Source organism: Capsicum annuum, chromosome 7 (genome assembly GCF_002878395.1).
Source record: "Capsicum annuum cultivar UCD-10X-F1 chromosome 7, UCD10Xv1.1, whole genome shotgun sequence".
In the NCBI taxonomy this organism is placed as follows: Eukaryota; Viridiplantae; Streptophyta; class Magnoliopsida; order Solanales; family Solanaceae; genus Capsicum; species Capsicum annuum.
The window spans coordinates 144,009,625-144,030,533 of record NC_061117.1 but is presented as its reverse complement, the minus strand read 5'-3'; the positions used below and the strand labels follow the sequence as shown (position 1 = coordinate 144,030,533).

At 38.4% G+C, this 20,909-nt stretch overlaps 1 protein-coding gene across 8 annotated transcripts in view; it reads right to left on the bottom strand.

The window, feature by feature from the left end:
• LOC107876454 (isoamylase 3, chloroplastic) overlaps positions 1 to 20,909 on the bottom strand; it is a 128,619-nt gene that overhangs the window by 6,797 nt on the left and 100,913 nt on the right. For 3 of the 8 annotated variants that reach the window (XM_047393753.1, XM_047393754.1, XM_047393752.1), the window contains exon 24: positions 6,632 to 6,700. The exons of 2 other annotated variants lie outside the window; for them this stretch is intronic. In XM_047393753.1, the coding sequence (XP_047249709.1) occupies positions 6,632 to 6,700 (69 nt within the window). Of the gene's footprint in view, positions 1 to 5,710; positions 6,328 to 6,631; positions 6,701 to 20,909 lie in introns of those variants that run through there. 3 more of the 8 variants (XM_047393757.1, XM_047393758.1, XM_047393755.1) reach the window with 1 other exon arrangement.

Genomic DNA, 20,909 nt, shown 5'->3' with positions numbered 1-20,909 from the left:
TTAAGCCACAAGGTGCCCAATCTCAAGCTAGTGGGGCCCAATCAGCTCCATCACATCCTCCTTGTAATTTTTGTGGATAGTTGCACCGTGGTTTTTATGATGGGGGAGAAATATGTGTTTCAGATACAGCCAGCCAAGCCATATTCAGAGGAGTTGTCCCTCTAGCGATTTTGCTACTAGGGCTAATAAGGTCCCGATTACTGCTTCTTCAGCTCCTGCACCAAAGGGTGCTACTTCTGGTTCTAGCACTGGTCGAAATTGTCTAAATTCTCTTGCCATCCATCAGGATTCTGAGGCGTCTCGATGTTGTTATGAGTACGTTAAAACTTTTCTCTTGTGATATGTATTATCTGCTAGATCCTGGGTCCACCCTTTCTTATGTGGTCCCCCCGTGTGGCTATTCATTTTAGTTTTGGTCCTAAGTGTATTCCAGATTCTTTTTCTGTGTCTACCCAGATGGGTGACTCTATTGCGGCTAGAAGAGTCTATAGGGTTAAAAGATCTTCTAGATAAGGGTTTTATCTGCCCTAGTATTTCTCCATGGGGTGCTCCGGTACTCTTTGTGCGGAAAAAGAATGGTTCCCTTTGGATGTGTACAGATTACAGCTAATTGAATAAGGTGACTATGAAGAATAAGTACCCTCTTCCAAGGATTGATGATCAGTTTGACGAGCTTCAAGGAGCTAAGTACTTTTCTAAGATTAATTTTCAATCAGATTACCATCAATTGAAGATTAGGGAGATGGATATCCCTAAGACTGCTTTCATACTAGGTATGGCCATTATGAGTTCCTGGTCATGTCTTTTGGTTTGACTAATGCCCCGACGGTGTTTATGAATCTTATGAATCGGGTTTTTTATTCATCATTATGTTTATTGGTTACATCCTGATTTATTCTAAGAGCGAGGCGGGTTATCCCGATCACCTTTGTATAGTATTGCAAACCCTTAAGGCTCAGGGTTTTATGTTAAATTCTCGAAATGTGAGTTCTAATGGAATGATGTTACTTTTCTGGGTCATGTTGTTTCTAGTGAGGGAATCATGGTCGATCCATAGAAAGTTGTGGTGGTTAAGAAGTAGCCTAGACCCACGACTCCAATCGATATTTGAAGCTTCTTGGGTTTGGTCGGATATTATAGGAGGTTTGTGGAGAACTTATCTTCAATTTTTGCCCCATTGACTAAGTAGACTTAGAAAAAGGTAAAGTTCCTGTGTCCGATGCTAGCGAGGGTATCTTTGAGAAGTTGAAGGATAAGTTAACTTCAGCTCTGGTTTTGACCCTACCCGAGGGTACTGATGGCTTTGTTGTTTATTGAGACGCGTCCCGCGTGGGGTTGGGTTGTGTGTTGATACAGCATGACAAGGTGCTTGCATTTGCTTCTAGGCAGTTGAAGGTGCATGAGAAGAATTATCCGACTCATGATTTGGAGTTATTGGTCGTGACTTTGCTTTAAGGATTTGGCACCATTATTTATATAGGGTTCATGTTGACATCTTCTCAGACCATAAGAGTTTGCAGTATGTGTTCACCCAGAAGGAGTTGAATCTCAAGCAAAGGAGATGGCTTGAGTTGTTCACGATATGAGTCTTCATTATCATCCAGGTAAAGCTAACGTGATTGTTGATGCTTTTAGCAGGTTGTCCATGGAAAGCTTATCTCTTGTTGGTGAGAAGAAGCGAGGTTTGGTGAAGGATATTCACCATTTGGCTAATCTTGGAGTTCGTCTCTTGGACTTTGAGGATGGTGGTGTGATTGTGCAAGAGGTGGTGAAGTCATCTCTGGGTGTTGAGGTGAAAGAGAAGCAGGTCTTGGATCTTATCTTGATGCAGATCAAGGGCGATGTGGGTCACTAGAAGGTGATGGCTTTTGAGATTAGTGGTGATGGTATCTTGAGGTACCAAGGCAGATTATATGTTCCCAATGTTGATGGGGAACAAGAGAGGATCTTGATAGAGGCTCATGAATCAAGGTACACTATTCATCCTGGTTCTATGAAAATGTATCATGACTTGAAAGAGATTTATTGGTGGAACATAAAGAGATTTTATGGTCTGCATGGTTTGTCAGCAAGTGAAGGTGGAGCACTTGAGGCTTGGTGGTTTGTCTCAAGAATGGGAAGTGATTAATATGAATTTCGTTATCGGTCTTTCGCGGTCTCGCCATCAGTTTGATTCGATTTGGATCATTGTGGATAGGATGACCAAGTCTACTCATTTCCTACAGTAAAGACTAGTTATTCGACAAAAGATTATGCCAAGCTCTTACTTCAGAAAATCATAAAGTTGCATGGTGCTTCGATTTCCATCATATCTGACCGAGGTACTCTATTCTCATGCACTTTTGGTGTTCCTTTCAGAGAGGTTTGGGAACTAAGGTGAACCTTAGCACCACTTTTAATCCTCAAACGGATAGTCAGGCGGAAAGAACGATACAGACTTTGGAGGATATGGTAAGGTCTTGTGTGATCGATTTTGGTGGTAATTGGGTTGACCATTTGCCTTTCATAGAGTTTGCATATAATAATAGCTATCATTCCAACATCCAGATGGCTCCGTTCGAGGCCTTCTATGGTAAGAAGTGTAGGTCTCCTATTGGGTGATTTGAAGTTGGTGAGAATAGGTTGTATGGTCCCAACTTGGTCCACCAAGCTATGAAAAAGGTAAAGGTGATTCGGGATAGGCTTAAGGCCGCCTAAAGTCGCCAAAAGTCTTATGCGGATGTGAGATGCAGGGAATTGGAGTTTAATGTGAAGAATTTGGTGTTCTTGAAAGTATCTCCCTTAAAGGGAGTGATGCAGTTTGGAAAAAAGGAGAAACTCAGTCCCCAGTATGTTGGTCCATATCGTGTTTTGAGGCGAGTAGGCAATGTGACTTATCAGTAGGATTTGCCTTCGAGCTTAGGTTTCATTCATCGGGTCTTGTTTCAGTGCTGAAAAAGTGTGTGGGTGATCCTTCTTTGGTAGTTCTATTAGAGAGTTTTGGTGTTTCGGATTGCTTGTCTTATGAGGAAGTCCAGGTGGAAATTTTAGATAGGCAAGTATGTTGTTTGAGAACGAAAGACATGGCTTCGATAAAGGTTCTTTGAAGGAACCAACATTGTGAAAAAGCTACTTGGGAAGCAGAAAAAGACATGGAGTCCAAATATCTGTTCTTGTTTCCCGCTTCGGATAATCGTGCTTGAGGTATGTGTATTTCTTAACATCTTTGTTTTCTGACTTTGATAAAGGAAATTGTGATTTCCTTGATATCTTTGTTCTGTCTTTGCTAAAGGTAAGTATGGGTGTGCTCTGTGTTACTCGAGCTAATGAAAGCCTTATCTCATCATTTGGGGACGAATGATCCTAAGGAAGAGAGAATGTAACACCCCGAATTTGGTCTCTAAAAATTTCTAAGTTTTTAAACTCACTGCCCAAACTACGACTCTCCCGACGAGTCGTAGGGTGTCATTAAAAGTCTTAAGGACCCATTTGTACTCAGACCAGAGTGCTAGCCTAATATTTCTATTATGACAACGACTAGGGGTTACGAGTTGTAAAGACTCAAAACGAGTCGCATGTTCCCATCCATAGCTAAACCAGTTGATGCACAAAATAGTCTGACTTGACTATGACTTGGACCCTACGAGTCGTAGGGTCACGTTACGAGCCGTATGGTGTGAAGCATAAGGTCACCAGAGAAGGTCCTTCAGTTACTGGCTTGACTACGACTCGTGGAGATGAGTCGTAATGTGTCCTTACGAGTCATACAGTGACCTGTAGTCACTGGCGACACTTTTTCAGTGTTTAGGGCACCCTCTTCCCCAATAGTATCCCACGACTTAAAACTCCTTTAAGGCATCATTCTCACTCTAAAATAAATCAAAATAACTTCTCAACCTCTCTCAAATCCCTAAGGTGAAGAACACTTAGAGTTTCCAAGAAGTTGATCAGTTAGGGCTCTCAAGGGTGATTTCTCTCCACAGTTGTGATACTTTCAAACATATTACTCTTCCCCAAATCTTATTTCATAAAATAATTGTATGAATTTGAATGTGGGTTTTGATATGGTTAGGGTTTTTGAAATAGATGATTCTTTAATAGTTTTCCCATGATTTTCATGAGTTGATCATGCTTTGAATTAAATGTTTTGAACTAATAGTGTATGAATTTGGGAATTGGAATGGGGGTCGAGGTAATCCCCCAAACAGATGTTTTTGAACTTGAAATTAACCTTGGATAATTAAGTTCCCTGAACCCACTTGTGAAATTGGTCTTGAAATACAATTTGTCACGGTTTGACTCACTCACTTATACAACATTGTATTATTGGCTAAACAATGAATATGGATTTTGAGGCCTTAATGGCTATGTTTTAGACTTGATAAAACTAAAGGAGTTGAGGCATTCCTCCAAATTGATTTAACGAACAAAGGGGGTCAAGGCATTCCCCCAAGTTAATATGATTGTTATGGCATAGAAATAGGCTTGCAAGTGTAAGGGTATGACGATTCCCATGGTGTGCCTTAACGATTAATCCTTTGGTTAATGAATGGGTTATGTGGAACTTATTTTAAATTGGGCTTAATGGGGGTTATGTAGCTAAGCCGTGAAGGTGTGGGTCTTGGATGACTTATACTGGAAACTCATGCAGGCCGATGTGAGGTTTGGTCTTGATGACTGTATGCATGGTTCACACTATTGATATATATTTGTATCTTAGATTAATGTGGGGTCGGGACATTCCCTACTCTTCCTTGATACCTCCGATTCGTGCGGCTAACACACTGTGGCCCTTTCAGTAGGAGGAGTTGAACCCAATAGCCTGTGGGTGCCTGTTTATGATAGTTGAGCTACATAGTTCAAAATAAAGTTTTATTTCATGCTAAGCCTTGCTCTCTACCCCGACATAATACTTATACATGTATATAGTAATGAGTGAATGATTTTGAATTGAATTTGACTTGGCATTATTTTATTCTGTATCCTTTAGTTATATGCTAGTGCTCAACCCACTAACCATCTCCGAACACTGCATCCCTACGTAATGCAGGTTTTGAAGGCAATTCTATTTTTCCTGCGCAGTGTTAGGTAGATCGGCTCGGTTCATCGATTGTTTACGATGAAGTAGTGAACTTCCATTCTCCGAAAGACTTGATCATTTCATCGATTTCCTTCTATGACTTAGAATTGAAGACTTCACATTGACATTATCATTGTCATTGTCAGAGTCGGAGGCATGTCTCGACGTTGGTTGTTTTCGGATTAGTAGAGGCTTTGTGGACATTGTTGTGGATTGGATATTGATGTTGACACTCTTTAAGTATCTTTAAGTTTATTACTTTTCTATCTTGTTATATGTTCGAAATTCAACCGTTGCTAGGTGTTATGTTCTGTTTGGCTAGGCAACGGGGGTTGTCTTCGGTCCTCGGTGGACTTGAGATACCCGTCACGATTAGGTCCTGGTTCGGATCGTGACACATATCGACTTTCCGACGATGTTTACAACTTTTCCGATCACTTTTTCAGTTTGTTACTTTTGAAGTGAGATCTTCCAGAGCAGTCCTAGCAGTTTTCTTCCAAATATCTTCACTAAATCCCTCACTGATCCTCGTATTAATTACATCTATAACAAACTTGATACATATGCATTATATGCACCAACTTGAGGGGTGTTAGAATATAAGCGGAAATAGGAATAACATATTGAATCCTACTTAGAAAAGCATTGTAATGTAGTATCCTATTTGAAACAGGATTGGATTGTAGTATCTAAATAGGATCTCAGTGTAATCATGTAGATACAACAATTCAATAATATTCTCCTATATTTCCTCACATGTTTTAGGAAGGGGGAAGCCATGTTGGCTTGAACTTCACTTTAGTTATACTATTTCTCATTGCAGCTAGCTCTTATTTTGTAATGAAATGATGTACGCAACAGTTTTGATCTCTAATTTCTGCATAAAAAAAGCCAATACTACTGCCCTATTGGTATATTAGTTTCAAAAAAAAAAAAAAAAGACATGCTAAGACACCAAGTTTATCGTCTCTAACAACCTGGACAAATGGTCTCAATTTATCTGGCAGCTATGGGACGTTTGTATCTATCAATAGCAGCCTGAACTAACCGTATGCTTATATTAGCGCCTGATTCTGGTTTAAAATATCCAATCCAGAAGAAGGTAATACTGTAATAGCCCATGCACAACATCTAAAGCAGCATAATCCCAGTAATTATTGCTTTGCTTCAAGAAGAATAGCAGAATACGGTGCAACATTATAAGTTTCACTGATCCCAGCCACTCCTTCAGTAATAAAATCATCAGGGGATTTCAGATTAGTGTCCACCTGCAGTTGAAATTAATCAGTTTGTACGAAATTTGAGGTGACTTTTTCAGCTTGAGTACGCCTTGAGACGGTGAATATCAAGACAATAACAAAACAAATAGCTACACTGAACAGACATGCAAATTAACCTTTCCTTCTCATTAAATATTGGAACTAACAAGAGACCGCACAAAATAAAGTAAGATTAAAGTAAGATTGTGTGGAGATAGGTGAAAATTCCGTATATTTGGTAGAATGGAACTCTATGAAGCAAGGATATAACATAATAGACCTATTAGTTTCCTATTCGTTCAAGGTTAAATACCCATGAGATGCAGTATACGCTGCTGCTTATGTTCTTTATCATGATTTGTATCTTCTGATGAGAAATATCCTGTTTATCAAAATATACATATTCTTAAAAGGACATGGTCATGTCAATATATGTTTTCAAATAGTAACATGATAATCATTGTACATTTAATAAGAACCTGAAAATTTAGGGAGAAGAAAGAATAAGATGGTTAGTCTATTTATTTCTTTTATGTGGCGTATACTCCACCCCCTTACTGCCACACTTCTTTGGGAACAGTGTGAACGAGTAAACCCTTTATTCATTATAGTTATGATAGCTTCTTGCTGTATTCTTCTGATAACAAAAGAAGATGGTTAGTATATTTATTTAGTATTGTAGGGTGTGGTACGCCAATGCCCCCTATGCCCATACTACTTTGGAACACTTTGTGAATGGAATAAGCCCTCTTATATTTATTATGTTACAATCACTACTTGCTGTATTCTTCTGATGAGAAAACTAGCATAAGCAAAACTACAATTTAATATCCAAATAGTAGCATTGCCCCTGCTTTTCTAAATCTTCATATTATTCAAAAACAATGTAATACAGTATCCCGTATTAGCATAACCCTAGTAGCCATATTAACATCATACAGGTACCAGAACCATGCTACAATCATGACTGCTTAATTTTCACATGCTAGGTATGCTATCTATATATTGCTTGTGTTCTTCTATATGGCACCATTTTCGGATGTTTCTTTAACAGACTTCAATGAAATTGCAAGTCTGAAATATTTTACTATAACCAATTTATAAATTAGAGTATAGTTGCTTTACTTTGAACTTTTTACTGGTAGAATAAGAGTAGGAACAGGAATAATATATAGAATCCTACTTGGAAAAGAATTGAAATGTAGTGTCTATAAATAGGGTCTAAGTATAAATAAGGTAAATACATAATTCAATAATATTTATATTTCTCACATGGTATCAGAGCCCCTACAATCTTGATAGAGAATTTTTTTAAAAAAAAAAGCTTCCGTAGTTGGCGAAAGGTTATAACTCAAATTGCCGCCCGTCTGGTTAATGATTATGTTAGAAAAAGTTGGGCCAATAATATATGCATGAAAAAAGAATCATGCTAAGGACTCATTTGAGAAGCATTTGTGCAGTCACTATGCTTCTTTCAAGTGGCTTCTCATATTTGATTTGTATAGCACCATGCATCTTTTTGGTAACTACATTTGCATAGCTCCGTGGACCTTTCCGGTAACTATTTTTCCTAAATCTAATTTGCGTAGCACCATGCATCTTTTTGGACTACATTCTCATATCTAAGTTACGTAGCACCGGGCGTCTTTCCGGCAACTCCTCAGAGTTGAATTGTGTAGTTTCATGTGTCTTTCGATGACTCCTCAGATTTGATTTATAAAGTTTCACTTTTTGTTAGTGTTGTGCTAAAACCAACACCACCATGAGGTTCAGTGTCTTGAACCTCTGCAACCAAACCGCAACAATCGTCGATGTGAATAGACCTCCCATGCGCCTCCACGCGCCGCCTAGGATATTATCAACTTCGGCGTGTGCGGCTATTGTAACACCCCGAAAATCAAGCTAAGATTAGAACAATGCTTCAAGTACATGTAGAACCAAACTTAATGTTTTGGTAGTATGAGAAGTGATTTAGAAATGTATTAAGATCACAAGGAACTCCTACCTCATAGCCAAGTTGAAACTTTTCTTATCGATTGATTTCTTGTGTAGAATCTTTCTATAGTCAACTTCAAATGAGCATAACTCTTAAATTATGAGGAGTTTTTGAGCTCAAGACCCACCAATTGAAAGGTCTTTGAGTCTTATTTTTAACGCATCCGATTACTCGTTAATCGGATTTCGAAGCTAAGAGTTATGACCATTTTAATGAAGCACTTTCCAACAACGAGATACTACGAACAAACCTACAACCATAGGTTGATAGAACAATTGTATCATGCCTTCTTCTGCATGAAATAGCCCCAAAAACCTACAAGATAGCAAATATATCTCCTAACCACGACTAGAACCTACAGTCGTTGACAAGATCATGGTTCACAAGGTTGTTTTAGCTTAGAAATTCAATGACAAATCAAGGAACGATCGTGGGATCTTTTCACGAGTCATCTCTTGGCTCGTCTAATGAAGTCCAAAGGAGCCTCAAGATCAACCAGCAATCCACGAGCACCACCCACGATCGTAGGTAGATCCCACGACATGGGATGTGTCGTCCTTCGCATTGCTCCACTTTTTCAATTACGTCTTATGAAGGGCATTCCAACCTTCTCCCAATATCTACACCCCTAAACTATGTCATTTAAGCGATCCTAAAGTTAAATAATAAGCCTAAAATACCCCAAATCCCTCATTAGTTAGCAATTCAGTCAAACACTTAACAAATTATAGAGGAGGTGATTTTCTCTTCTTCAAAGCAAAAGCTAGGGTTCCTCAATTTTCAAGCTTCGAGTCCTAGTTTTTTACTTTCAGATATGTGGGATTTCATCATTGGATTTTCTTCCACTCATTGAGTCCCAAAATAAATTCAATCCCTCAGTAAATTCATTCTCCAAAGTGTAGGGTTTCTTTGATAAGTATTATGTTTCAGTTTCCTACCTTAAGTTAAGCCATGAATACATGTTTTCCATGAATTCTTGATTTTGTGGTTGAGATATGAATTTCCATATCATGTTCAAATTATAGAATTGCCATGACTAGTATTCTTCAAAGATGGCGGTTATGAACACCCGATAACTTAGGATATCGTGCATTGTCAGTTGAATCAGTCCTTCATTTTTCATGATTTAGAATATTTTCAGATAATTCAGTTACAGAACACAGTCTTATTAAGCATTTCAGTATATCAATTTACTTTCAGTTAGGCGTAGCACTTAGCACTGAAGGACACGGGTTCAGACAACCCAATTCCCAAACTATGTGCCACCATAGGTTAAAGGGGTCCTCGCTAGTTGAGAGTGTCTCCCTTGCCCAAATGGGCTCATGAGTGAATTCACATCAGTCATGGTTCTTACTCTTGGCAAGGTATAGGATACCCACCCAACTTCGATTACAAGTTGATTTTCGTGTAGCACCATGGTCTATGTCGATTACAGTAACTCCCAGAGTTCAAATTCAGAAATTGCATGACTTTGTTACATGTCTATTACTTGGTCATTGCATCAGTTTACAGATTACAGTCCCATGTTCAGTTTATCATGTCATCTTGCGCATATTCCGTTCACGTAATGTAATGTATATTTACTCTGTGGGTGTCTTGTTTCTTTTATTATCTAATGGTGTGTTACCTCATTTTACCGTTTATTTTTATATTTTTGCTTGCTATACTGTTATTTGTCCAAAGTCGGGGTTTATCGAAAACAACCCCTCGATTTCATATGAGGTAGTGGTATTAACTGCGTACACTTTACCCTCCTCAGACCCCACATGGGTATGTTGCTGTTTTTGTAGTGTGACATATATCTCACATGCCCAGTACATTCAAAGTACTGATCGCATACTTTCTTTTGCGCTATATTGTTTTATAATATAGACTAAGACGTTCAGCATCTAGCTCATTGTTAGGTCAGTCTCCCATCATCTAAGCAGCAGAGCTTGGTGAGTCCTCATATTTCGAGGACAAGACTTACATTTACTTTTCTTATTCAGTCATTCAGTTTTCAGACAGTTAGATATAGCTAGGGGCTTGTCCCGCAACTTATGTCAGTAGAGGCTTTCAGAAAGATAGACTAGTGATTTCAGCTTATAACTTCGTTAAATGTTATCCGTATTAACTCAATATTGGTTTTCATTTGACTATTACTATATTATTCAGATTTTTTGCTTCCGCTCAGTATTTATCAGTTTTATATGAAATTGTTTGTGTCATGCCACGCCATGGGTTAGCTTGAGGTTGTTTTTTTTTTTACCAGTTGTAACTGTAGTTGTAGCACAATCATATTAATAAAAATCATATCAACAGTCTACTAGCTCTAAGATTAAACAAGCTGGTTCAATCTTAACTATGAATACTTTTTTCACATTTACTATGATTTGTTTGATTTAGTCCCTTCTTGCTTCAATACCTTGATAACATTGTACTGATACAATAAATTACCATCATCATATCATATTCATCCAATCAACAGATATGTAGCTCCATCATCCATTAATATGAAGATTGACGCACCGCACAAGCAACCACTTGTGCCCATTGCCGCAACCTTGTCTTCAGGATTATCTCCTGGATCAACAATGGTGTGAGGACTATCAGGAGGAGAGGCTGACTCGAAATCGGAGATGACCAACGATGAGGACGAAGTCTTCGAAAGCGTATCTGTGTATTGTTTATTAACGGCGTAAAACAGACCATATACCAGAAAAGTATCGGACAATCGTTGATCCATTTTCGGCGAATCAAATCCAAACCCTAATTCAATACATGCCTTACGCTCATCAAGGTCCTCATCGGTAACGCTTCGAAAGCTCATCTTGGGGTTGCTTGTAACTCTGAGCACCGTGTTACGACTAGAAGGTAGTCTCAAATTGTGACAAACTTTGTAACAAAACATTAGGTTTAAAGTATCCTAAAGTGTCGAAAAGCCACGTTAAGTAGAGTCTTGTTCATGGGTGTGAAGTATTGAAAAGTTTTTATTCATGTTCATATTGTGTGATGGAGTGTGAACTCTATTAAACCCTCCTTCTAACTCATGCTCTACGAATTTACAGAAATTGCCTCCCAGACGAGCAAACGGAAAGAGAAATAGAAATGGGAATGATATCAGAAACGGGAACCGTCAAGCACCACCAGCTCCAGCAGACCCTTTGAACGAACAAGTCTATCATGTTGAGTTTTAGGGCATTTTTCACTAAGGGTGTGCAAAAATCGAACCGACCGATAAACCAAACCGATAAAAATGTTATTGGTATTGGGTTATTGGGTTAACGGTTTTCTATTGGTTTTATAAAAAAATTTATTGGGTAAACAGTTCGGTTTAGGTTTTAGCTTATTGGGTTATTGGTTAAACCGATAACCCAATAAGGATACACTAAGTTATTGTTCTATCCCTATTAATGTTATATATATAAATCTCTCTCTCTCTATATATCTCTATCTATATATATATATGGAGAGAGAGAGAGATGTGTATGTATATATATTATATCCACTACTTATTCACAATTCAGTGGTTCACAAAGTATAAACCTATTCAGGGCAACAAAGGCACAATATAAAGCTCGACTATTGTCATATTGAAAAACTTGAAGCATTTATATCTTCCAACAATTAGGATTTAATTTTTTTCCTAACTGTTCAAGTTTGAAGATTCTTGTAAACTAAAATGCATTGCGTAGGATTTTGGCGGTAACTAAGATTTCGTTTTTTTATGTTGTTACTATTTCTATTTTATAAGTATTTTCTTATTGGTTAAACCAAAAACCGAATCGTTAAGGGCCAAAAACCGATATTGGTTGGTTATTGGTTTTACATATTTTAAAACCAAAAATCGATAAACCAAACCAATAACACATAAAACTGAACCGAACCGATCGATGCACACCCCTATTTTTCACGATGCTAGCTCATGCCATGACCCCTCAGGCTAATCTGCAGGCAATAGCACCAATCAATCTAACAGTTAGTATGACAGTGGCTAGAGTTCGAGATTTCACTCGGATGAATCCTCCTAAGTTCCATGGTTCTAAGTCTGAGGAGGATCTACAGGAGTTTCTTGATGATATTTAAAAGGTTACTAAGATCATGGATGTCACTCTACTTAAGAGTGCTGATATAGTTGTGTATCGGTTGAAAGGAGTGGCTCACATTTGGTGTGAATAGTGGAAGGAAGATAGAGGTGCAGATGCAGATCCAGTAGAATGGGATGAATTTGCTGTAGCTATTCTTAACAGGTTCTTCCGACTTGAGTTAAGGAAGGCAAGGTTCAGGAGTTCATAAATAAATAAAAAAAGGCGACATGAGTGTAAAGGAATATTCGCTCAAGTTTACTCAACTTTCTAAGTATGATCTGACAATGGTTGTTGATTCTGAAGCCCACATGGGCTGGGCAATTTTGTGTAAGGTGTTTTCGAGAATGTGGTAAAAGAGTGTCAAATTGCGATGCTGGTCAAGGAGATGGATATCTCCAGGTTAATGGTTCATGTTCAACAAATTGACGAAGAGAAGATAAAGAAAAAGGAAAAGGGGAATATGAATAAGAGAGCAAGAACAGGAAACTTCGATTATTTGAAACAGAAATCAAGCGTGGAAATCGCTCTCAGTTTCAGTAGAGATCTTCAGCCCCGGCGCCATTATCTACCAGTGTTCCGTCTCCCAAGCCCAAGCAAGATCAGAAAGGTAGAGTTCTAGGCTCTAAGTCTCATTATAGTGCTTCCAGCGATCGTACTTTCCCGACGTGTAAGAAGTGTGGGAAAAACCATCCCGAGAAATGTTTGATAGTTAAGGATGGGTCTTTTGGCTTTGGAAAGGCAGGTCAAAAACTTCGAGATTGTCCATCAACCAAGAGAGGTAATATTAATGGACGCACTCAGGCTACCTCTTTAATAGCTCTAGCAGGTCGCCCGAAACAGCAGCGTACCTCATCTAGTACAGCTGGCGGACGTCTAAACTGGTCGCATGCCTTTCGGACTCGACAGGATCAAAAGGGTTCTCCTCATATAGTCACTGGTACATTGCAGGTCTTTCATATTAATGCTTATGCATTATTAGATTTTGGAGCCATACATTCTTTCGTGACTCCCTATATTGTGTAGACTTCGGTGCTAGTTCTGAAATGCTCCCAAAACCTTTCTAAGCCTCTACTCCAATTAGTGATTCAATCGTAGCTAGACGGGTATACAGAAATTTTCGTACAAAGTCACCTCAGTTGATCTGGTAGAGTTGAACATGATAGATTCTAACGTCATTCTTAGCATGGATTGACTACATGCTTGTTATACCTAAGTTGATGGTAGAAACAGTGTAGTTCAGTTTCACTTTCCAAATGAGCCATGTGAGAAATATAGGTGAAGACTATTATTGAATTATTGTTATTACACTAAGACCATATTTATAGACACTACATTCTAATCCTTTACCAAATAGGACACTACATTACAATTCTTTTCCAAGTATGATATTTGTATTCTTACTCATATTCTAACACTCTCCTTCAAGCTGGTGCATACTAGACATATGCATCAAGCTTGTTATGGATGTAATCAATACGAGGATCAGTGAGGTATTTTGTGAAGATATCTGTAAGAAAACTAGTAAGGTTTGCTTTGGATACTTGGGAAACCTCAGTTGAAAAGGAACAAACTAAAAAAGTGGTCGAAAAGGTAGTAAACGTCACCGGAAAGTCGATGTAGCTAGAAAATTGCCAAAAACTAGTGTAAAATATGTGGGTCATCTCGAAAATAAGAGATAAGTAGATCTGAGATAAGAAAGTCTCGAAAAACTGGTTGAAACATGCTCACGTGCTGGATTATTAGATTTGATGGGTGAAAAATGGTCACAATTTGGGAAAAATTAAATAGGTAGGGTCAGAATGATAGCACGACCCTACCAAGAAAGAAACTATATGATCAGGGTTGGAATGATGGCATGACCATACTGGAAAATAGAAATTATATAGATAGAATTGGAATGACGACATGACCCTACTAAAAAAGAATAATAATATGGGTAGGGTCGAAATGATGGCACGACCCTACTGAAAAAGGGAAATTATATGGATAGGGTCGGAATGACGACACGACCCTCTAAAAAAAGAGAAATTATGTATAGGGTCAGAATAATTGCACGACCCTACATAAATCAGATCTGAAAAGTCACCGAAAAGACACGAAACTACGCAAATTAGATCTGAGGAGTCACCAAAAAGACATTGTGCTATGCAACTCAAATACGAGAAAGTAGTTCGAAAAGATGCATGATGCTATGTAAATTAGATATGAGAAGTAGTCATTTGAAAAATGCACGGTGCTATGAAAAATATATAAAAAAAAGTAGTCGCCGAAATAATGCACGGTGCCACACAAGGATATGAGAAAGTAGTCACCCGAAAGCAGGATGGCCCAATCTTTTGGTAACATGATTATTGGCCAGACGGGCGGCATATATGGTTTATAGCCGCCTGCTATTAGCAGAAGCTTTTTGATTCACCACCAAGATCATAGAGTCTCTGATACCATGTGAGAAATATAAGTGAAGAATATAATTGAATTGTTGTAACTACATTATTGCACTGAGATCTTATTTATAGACACTACATTCTAATCCTTTACTAAATAGGACACTACAGTACAATCTTTTTCCAAGTAGGATTATATTCAAACAAGCTAGCCATAGAGTAGAACGGTAGACCTCAGTGCCTACAGGTCAGTTTATCTCTTACCTTATGCCTAGAAAATGATTTCCAACAGGTTTATCTATTATCTTATTTGAATTAATGATTCAAAATCCGAGATACCAACTCTTCAATCAGTTCCAGTGGTTAATGAATTCTCATAAGTATTCTTCGAAGATCTGCCCGGAGTTTCTCCCGAGCGAGATATTGACTCCGAAATATATCCCCATCCAGATACCCAATCCATCTCAATCGCAACCTACAGAATAGCTCCAGTCATCAGGCCCAACATCTCTCCATCCAATGCTTTTTGTGTGCAAGAAGGACGATTCTCTCTGCATAGACTATCGTCAGTTGAACAAAGTCACAATCAAGAATAAGTATCACATTCCCAGAATTGAACACTTGTTTGATCAGCTTCAAAGTGTCAATTGCTTTACAAAGATAGGTCTTAGATCCAGCTATCATCAGCTCAGGGCCAGAGAATGTCACATTCTGAAGACAACCTTCAGAGCTGGTATGGTCACATTTCAAATTTGATGTTATGTCTTTTGAAAAAACGAATGCTCTTACAGCTTTTATGGACTTGATAAACAAGGTGTTCAAACAGTACTAGGATATATTCGTCATTGTATTTATCAATGACATCCGTGTTTATTCTAAGAGCGAGACAACACACAAACCATTTAAGGATTGTCTTGTAGACTCTCAAAGATCGCCAGTTATTCGCAAAGTTCAGCAACTACGAATTCTGATTGAAATCAGTAGCATTCCTTGATTATATCATTTTCAGTAAGGGTATTCAGGTTGATCCTCAAAAGACCAAAGCAGTTAGGAATTGGCCTAAACCCATTTCTCCATCAGATATCAGGAGTTTCTTGGGTTTAGCCAGTTACTATAGACGATTTGTGGTAAGATTTTCACCTATTGCTTTCTCCTATGTCCAGATTAACTCAAAAGAAAGTCAAATTTCAGTGTTTCAATTCTTGCGAGAAGAGTTTTCAAGAGTTGAAGACTCGACTCACCTCCGCTTTAGTTTTGACTCTACCAGAAGGTTCAAATAGGCTTGTGTATATTATGATGCTTCTAGAGTTTGTCTTGGTTGTGCATTCATGTAGCATGACAAGGTTATAGCATATGCCTCTAGACAGCTCAAGCCTCATGAAAAGAATTACCTAACTCATCATCTTGAATTGACGTAAGTTGTTTTTGCCTTAGAGATTTGAAGACATTATCTTTATGGGGTTTATGAAGATATGTTCACAGATCATAAGATTTTTTGATATGTGTTCAGCCAGAAAGATCTAAATCTTTGTCAGAGGAGATAGGACAATAATAAGAGTGCCATGTACCATCCGGGTAAAACGAATATGGTGGCTGACGTATCTGGCAGGTTGTCTATGGGAAGTGATGCTCATGTGGAGGATGAGAAGAAATAGTTAGTTCGCGAGGTTCATAGGCTTGCTAGATCGGGAGTGTGATTGGTTGATTCAGGCGAAGGTAGCATCTTGGTTCAGAATGCTTCAGAATCTTCATTGATAACAAAGGTGAAAGAAAAGAAAGATAGTGATCTTATTTTGCTTACGTTGAAAGAAGTTGTCCAAAGTCAGAAAGTTAAGGTTCTCCCAAGGGGAAAAAGTGTTCGTCGTTGTCAAGGCAACCTTTGTGTTCCAGATGTAGATGACTTGAGACAACGGATGCTAACAGAAGCTCACAATTCTCGATATTCTACCCACCCATGAGTCACTAAGATGCATCGTGATCTACGGGAAGTCAATTAGTGGAACGGCACGAAGAAATATATCGCGAAATTTGTGGCTAAGTGTCCAAATTGCCAGCATATTTAAGTTGAGCACTGGAGACCTGGTGGCATAATTCAAGACATCAGTATTTCTACTTGAAATTGGAAAGTGGTGAATATGGACTTCATTATAGGGTTGCCTCGTACTTGTCGACCGCATAATTCTATATGGGTTCTTGTAGACCGAATGACTGAGCGCATTTCCTGCCAGTTAACACTTCAAATTCAGCCAATGATTATGCTAGACTCTATCTTTGGAACGGAGTTGAGGAAATTGCATGGAGTCCCTTTGACTATTATCTCAGATAGGGGTACTTGATTTACCTCTCGATTTTGGAAAAAATTTTAGAAAGGTCTTGGTTCCTAAGTTCATCCAGTACATCTTTTCATCCACAAACAGATGGTCAGGTAGAGTGGACCATTCAGACCTTGTAGGACATGTTGAGAGCTTGCGTGATCGATTTCAAGCGTAGTTTAGAAGATCACTTCCTTTGATTGAGTTTGCCTGCAATAATAACTATCACTCTAGTATTCAGGTGGCCCCGTTCGAAGCACTTTATGGTAGGAGGTGTAGATTTTCTATTGGTTGGTTTGAGGTTGGTGAAGCTACATTAATAAGGTCTGATTCAGTTCATGAATCTATGGAGAAAGTTTAGTTGATTAAGGAAAGGCTGAAAACAACCCAGAGTTATTAGTCCTATGCTGATGTGAGGAGAAGGGAACTTGAGTTTGTTGTTAGTGATTTGGTTTACTTGAAAGTTTCACCCATGAAAGGGAAACTCGATCCCCCCTATGTGGGTCCTAATAAGATTTTGAGGTGCATTGGCAATATGGCCTATGAGTTAGACTTTCCTGCAGACATAGCATCAGTGTTTCCAGTTTTCATGTATCCTTGTTAAAAAAATGCATTGGTGATTTCGTATGGGTTGTGTCGTTGGATAGTGTGGATGCGAAAGATAGTCTCTTTTATGAAAAGATCCTAGTTGAGATTCTTAACCATCAAGTTCATAAGTTGAGAAACAAGGAAGTCGCTTCAGTAAAGGTTCTTTGGCAAAACCAACAAGTTGAGGGAGCAACTTGGGAAGCAAAGGCGGATATGATGACCAAGTACCCCATCTTTCCTCTTTGAATTCAGTTTCAGCTTGAGGTAATAATTTACCCGTAATCAATTCTTTCTGCCTCATGGCACTCAGTTACCCCATGTCATAGTATGCATTCATGAGTTTGGTTAAGGCTAAGTTTCAATGCAGACTCGGATATCATGTCGGTATTCAGCTCTTAGAAATTCAATGTCGGGATTACAGCTATTTCCCTACTTTTAAGCTTACTTAGTTTTCATTTGGGGAAGAATGACTCCAAGTGATACAAGCCAAATCGGCGTCAAGCTTTCTTAGCTTATATTTCAAGGACGATAACAAGTGATCCAAGCCACAAAGATCTTCAGGCCACAAGAAGGATCCTTTTCGAGCTACAGCTAGAGAAACACCACATATAAATGATAGCTTGGAGTCAAGGGAAGCCATTGGAAGGGTCTTTAGGGAGGCAAGAAGAGCTAGACGACATGCTTGAGTGACATGCGCCCTAACATTCCCCAGCAAATGAGAGGGCATGTCATTTGCGCCCTAACCTGCAGCAGCATGTGGCGCATCTGCGGTAGCAAATACCTCAATTTGCTGAAATAGGTCACTTTTGGGCCCATCTTTGTAATAATGGCTCATGGCTATAAATAGTAGTTTTCCTTTCGTTTTTCTTAGTTTTTGTTGAATATTGGTGGTTATCAAATTCTTGAGAGAGTGTAGCTTCGAAAAGCCTATGTTGATTCTTGTTTAGAACCGGTTGCGAAGGTGTCTCGATTCCCTCACGGTCATCGTAAGAGCATTGGTGCTTCGTAGGTGACTTAAAAAAATGGTTTAAATATATCCATTAGTTTCATAAATTTTCCTATCTTTTTGTCATTCTATCTCTCATTCGTTCTCTTGGCTTGTTCTTGTGATTTTTCCTATTAATTTTTCTTCTCATATTTTGTTCATTATCATTTGGTATCAGAGCAAGGCATAGGATCCTCCCATTTACAACACTAGTCTTGAAATTGTTACCTTAGAAATTTAAAAAAAAAAAAAAATTATCTAAAACCCTAAAAATATTTGTGTTTGTCGAGTTTTTCTTGTAGTTTCAACACTAGATTTGTCTCCTCTAGTGCTATTTGAGTCAAAATCTGAAAATTTGGGTTGGATTTGAGTGGTATTTTTACCCATTGTTGAACTTGAGTTTGAAGAAACTAGAAAGCGGGTACTTAGATCTATCGATTTTGGGTTGGAATTGAAAGATAAAAAATTATTGGAAAGCATTCCCCACATCAAAAGGACCCTAGATCTGAGATTTGGTGCGATTTGGAGACGTTTTGGCGAATCCACCATTTTTGGGTTTGGAGCTTGAAGAACTTTGCAAATGGGTTTGAAATTTTGGTGTGGATTTGAGTATTTAAAGGAACACAAATCTGAAGTTACGTTGAATTCCGGGCTCAAATGAGTTAGTTTGAAAAATTGAAGTTCTAGGTTTTCTCGAGGATCGTCAAATTTTCAAGAAGAAGAATCCTTTAAAAGGTGGTGTTAGATCCAAAAAACGGCCAAAAGAATCAAGCAAAAAGTGTTGTTACCAAAGAATATTCCAAAAAGGAAAGGTACTAGGAAAGTGAATCCAAGAGGGCCCATAAAAGGTGAAAATCGAAGATTTCAGTTGTCATGTCTGGGTCACATGCGCCCCTTCTGCATGGGCGGATGACCCATCTGCGGGGCGCAGATCACCAACACAGGTGACTTCCAGGTTCACTGTTTTGACCTGTGAAGTCCTCTACGATGGCATATGGCCACCTGCGTCCACACCTCACCAAAACAAATCTCAAGCATCCAAAATCCAATTTTGCTCAAGTTTCAATTTTTGATTCCTAATTACATTTCTTGATTCCTAAACTAATTTTTTTTTTCGGTAGTAGATTCCTAAACTAATTATCAATGGGTAATTGTCCTTACTTAGATTGATTAGTCTTTGAATATGTTTTCCTTCTTAGTCCATTTTCTTTGTATGCTTTTCAAGTTTTAACTTCGTAGTTAACTTCTTGTTTCAAGTTCGTTAGTTTATAATCAAGTCGTTCATCTTTCTTTAAACAAGAATCCACTCCGGCCAAGAGTAGCAATCGACACTGTGTACCATTGAAGCATAAGCAATCTTCAACACCAACCGGTTCAATTGTGAGGCATTTAACTGGGACGATACTACAAGTGTTGGTAAGGATCTTTTACTACTTGATAAGTCGTCAATTTGACAACTTACTAGCACCTTCTAAGCCTAAATTATCATGTTTTTCCATTGATTTGTTGTTAATTTAATAATTAATGCTCATTTGTGTAAGTAAAAGTTGAAATAGGAAGATGAGCAAGGAAACTTAATAAAAATAAGCTGAGGAAAAGGTGAGAAGACATGTAAGCAAGAAGAACAAAAGCTGAAATGCAGGCCCAGGAGTCCACCCTCAGGTACTGCGATCGTGGCTTGAGGGTCACGATCGCGATCCGAGGTCAATTCAAACCTTGGCGATCGCAAGGAGACCACCGCGATCGCGAGAGTCGCGAACGCGATTAAAAGATGGTGATCGCTATGGGGCGGAAAAGTTTCAAGGGCAAAATTGGAATGTGCTTAAAAGCAAGGTGGCAACTTTGTAATATTTGGCAAATGTGGAATTGGGGCTTAAATAAGAATTTATTTTAGCTTATTTTCATCCATCTTTTACCCATCATCAATTTTTCATCTTTGGGAACACTATTGTACTATGCTTGAGCTAAGAGGACATTAAAGTAATTCCGAAGCAAAGGATTAGCAATTTCCATTGAAGGTTTATTGGAATTTAAAGTTTGGATTTACATCCTGGAAATTTTGGTAAATCTTTACTTTCTATCTTTTATGAGCAGCTAGTTCTTCCTCTTGGGGTTATGCTTGGAAAGGTTGTGATAAGTGCATGGGTGTTTTTTTTTAATCTACCTAATTGGCTATTTGTTGTGGGTTTTGATATTACCTTAGGTTTGAATTGAGAATTATGGGTGAAAACCCCAACTTGGATCCCATATCATCTTTGA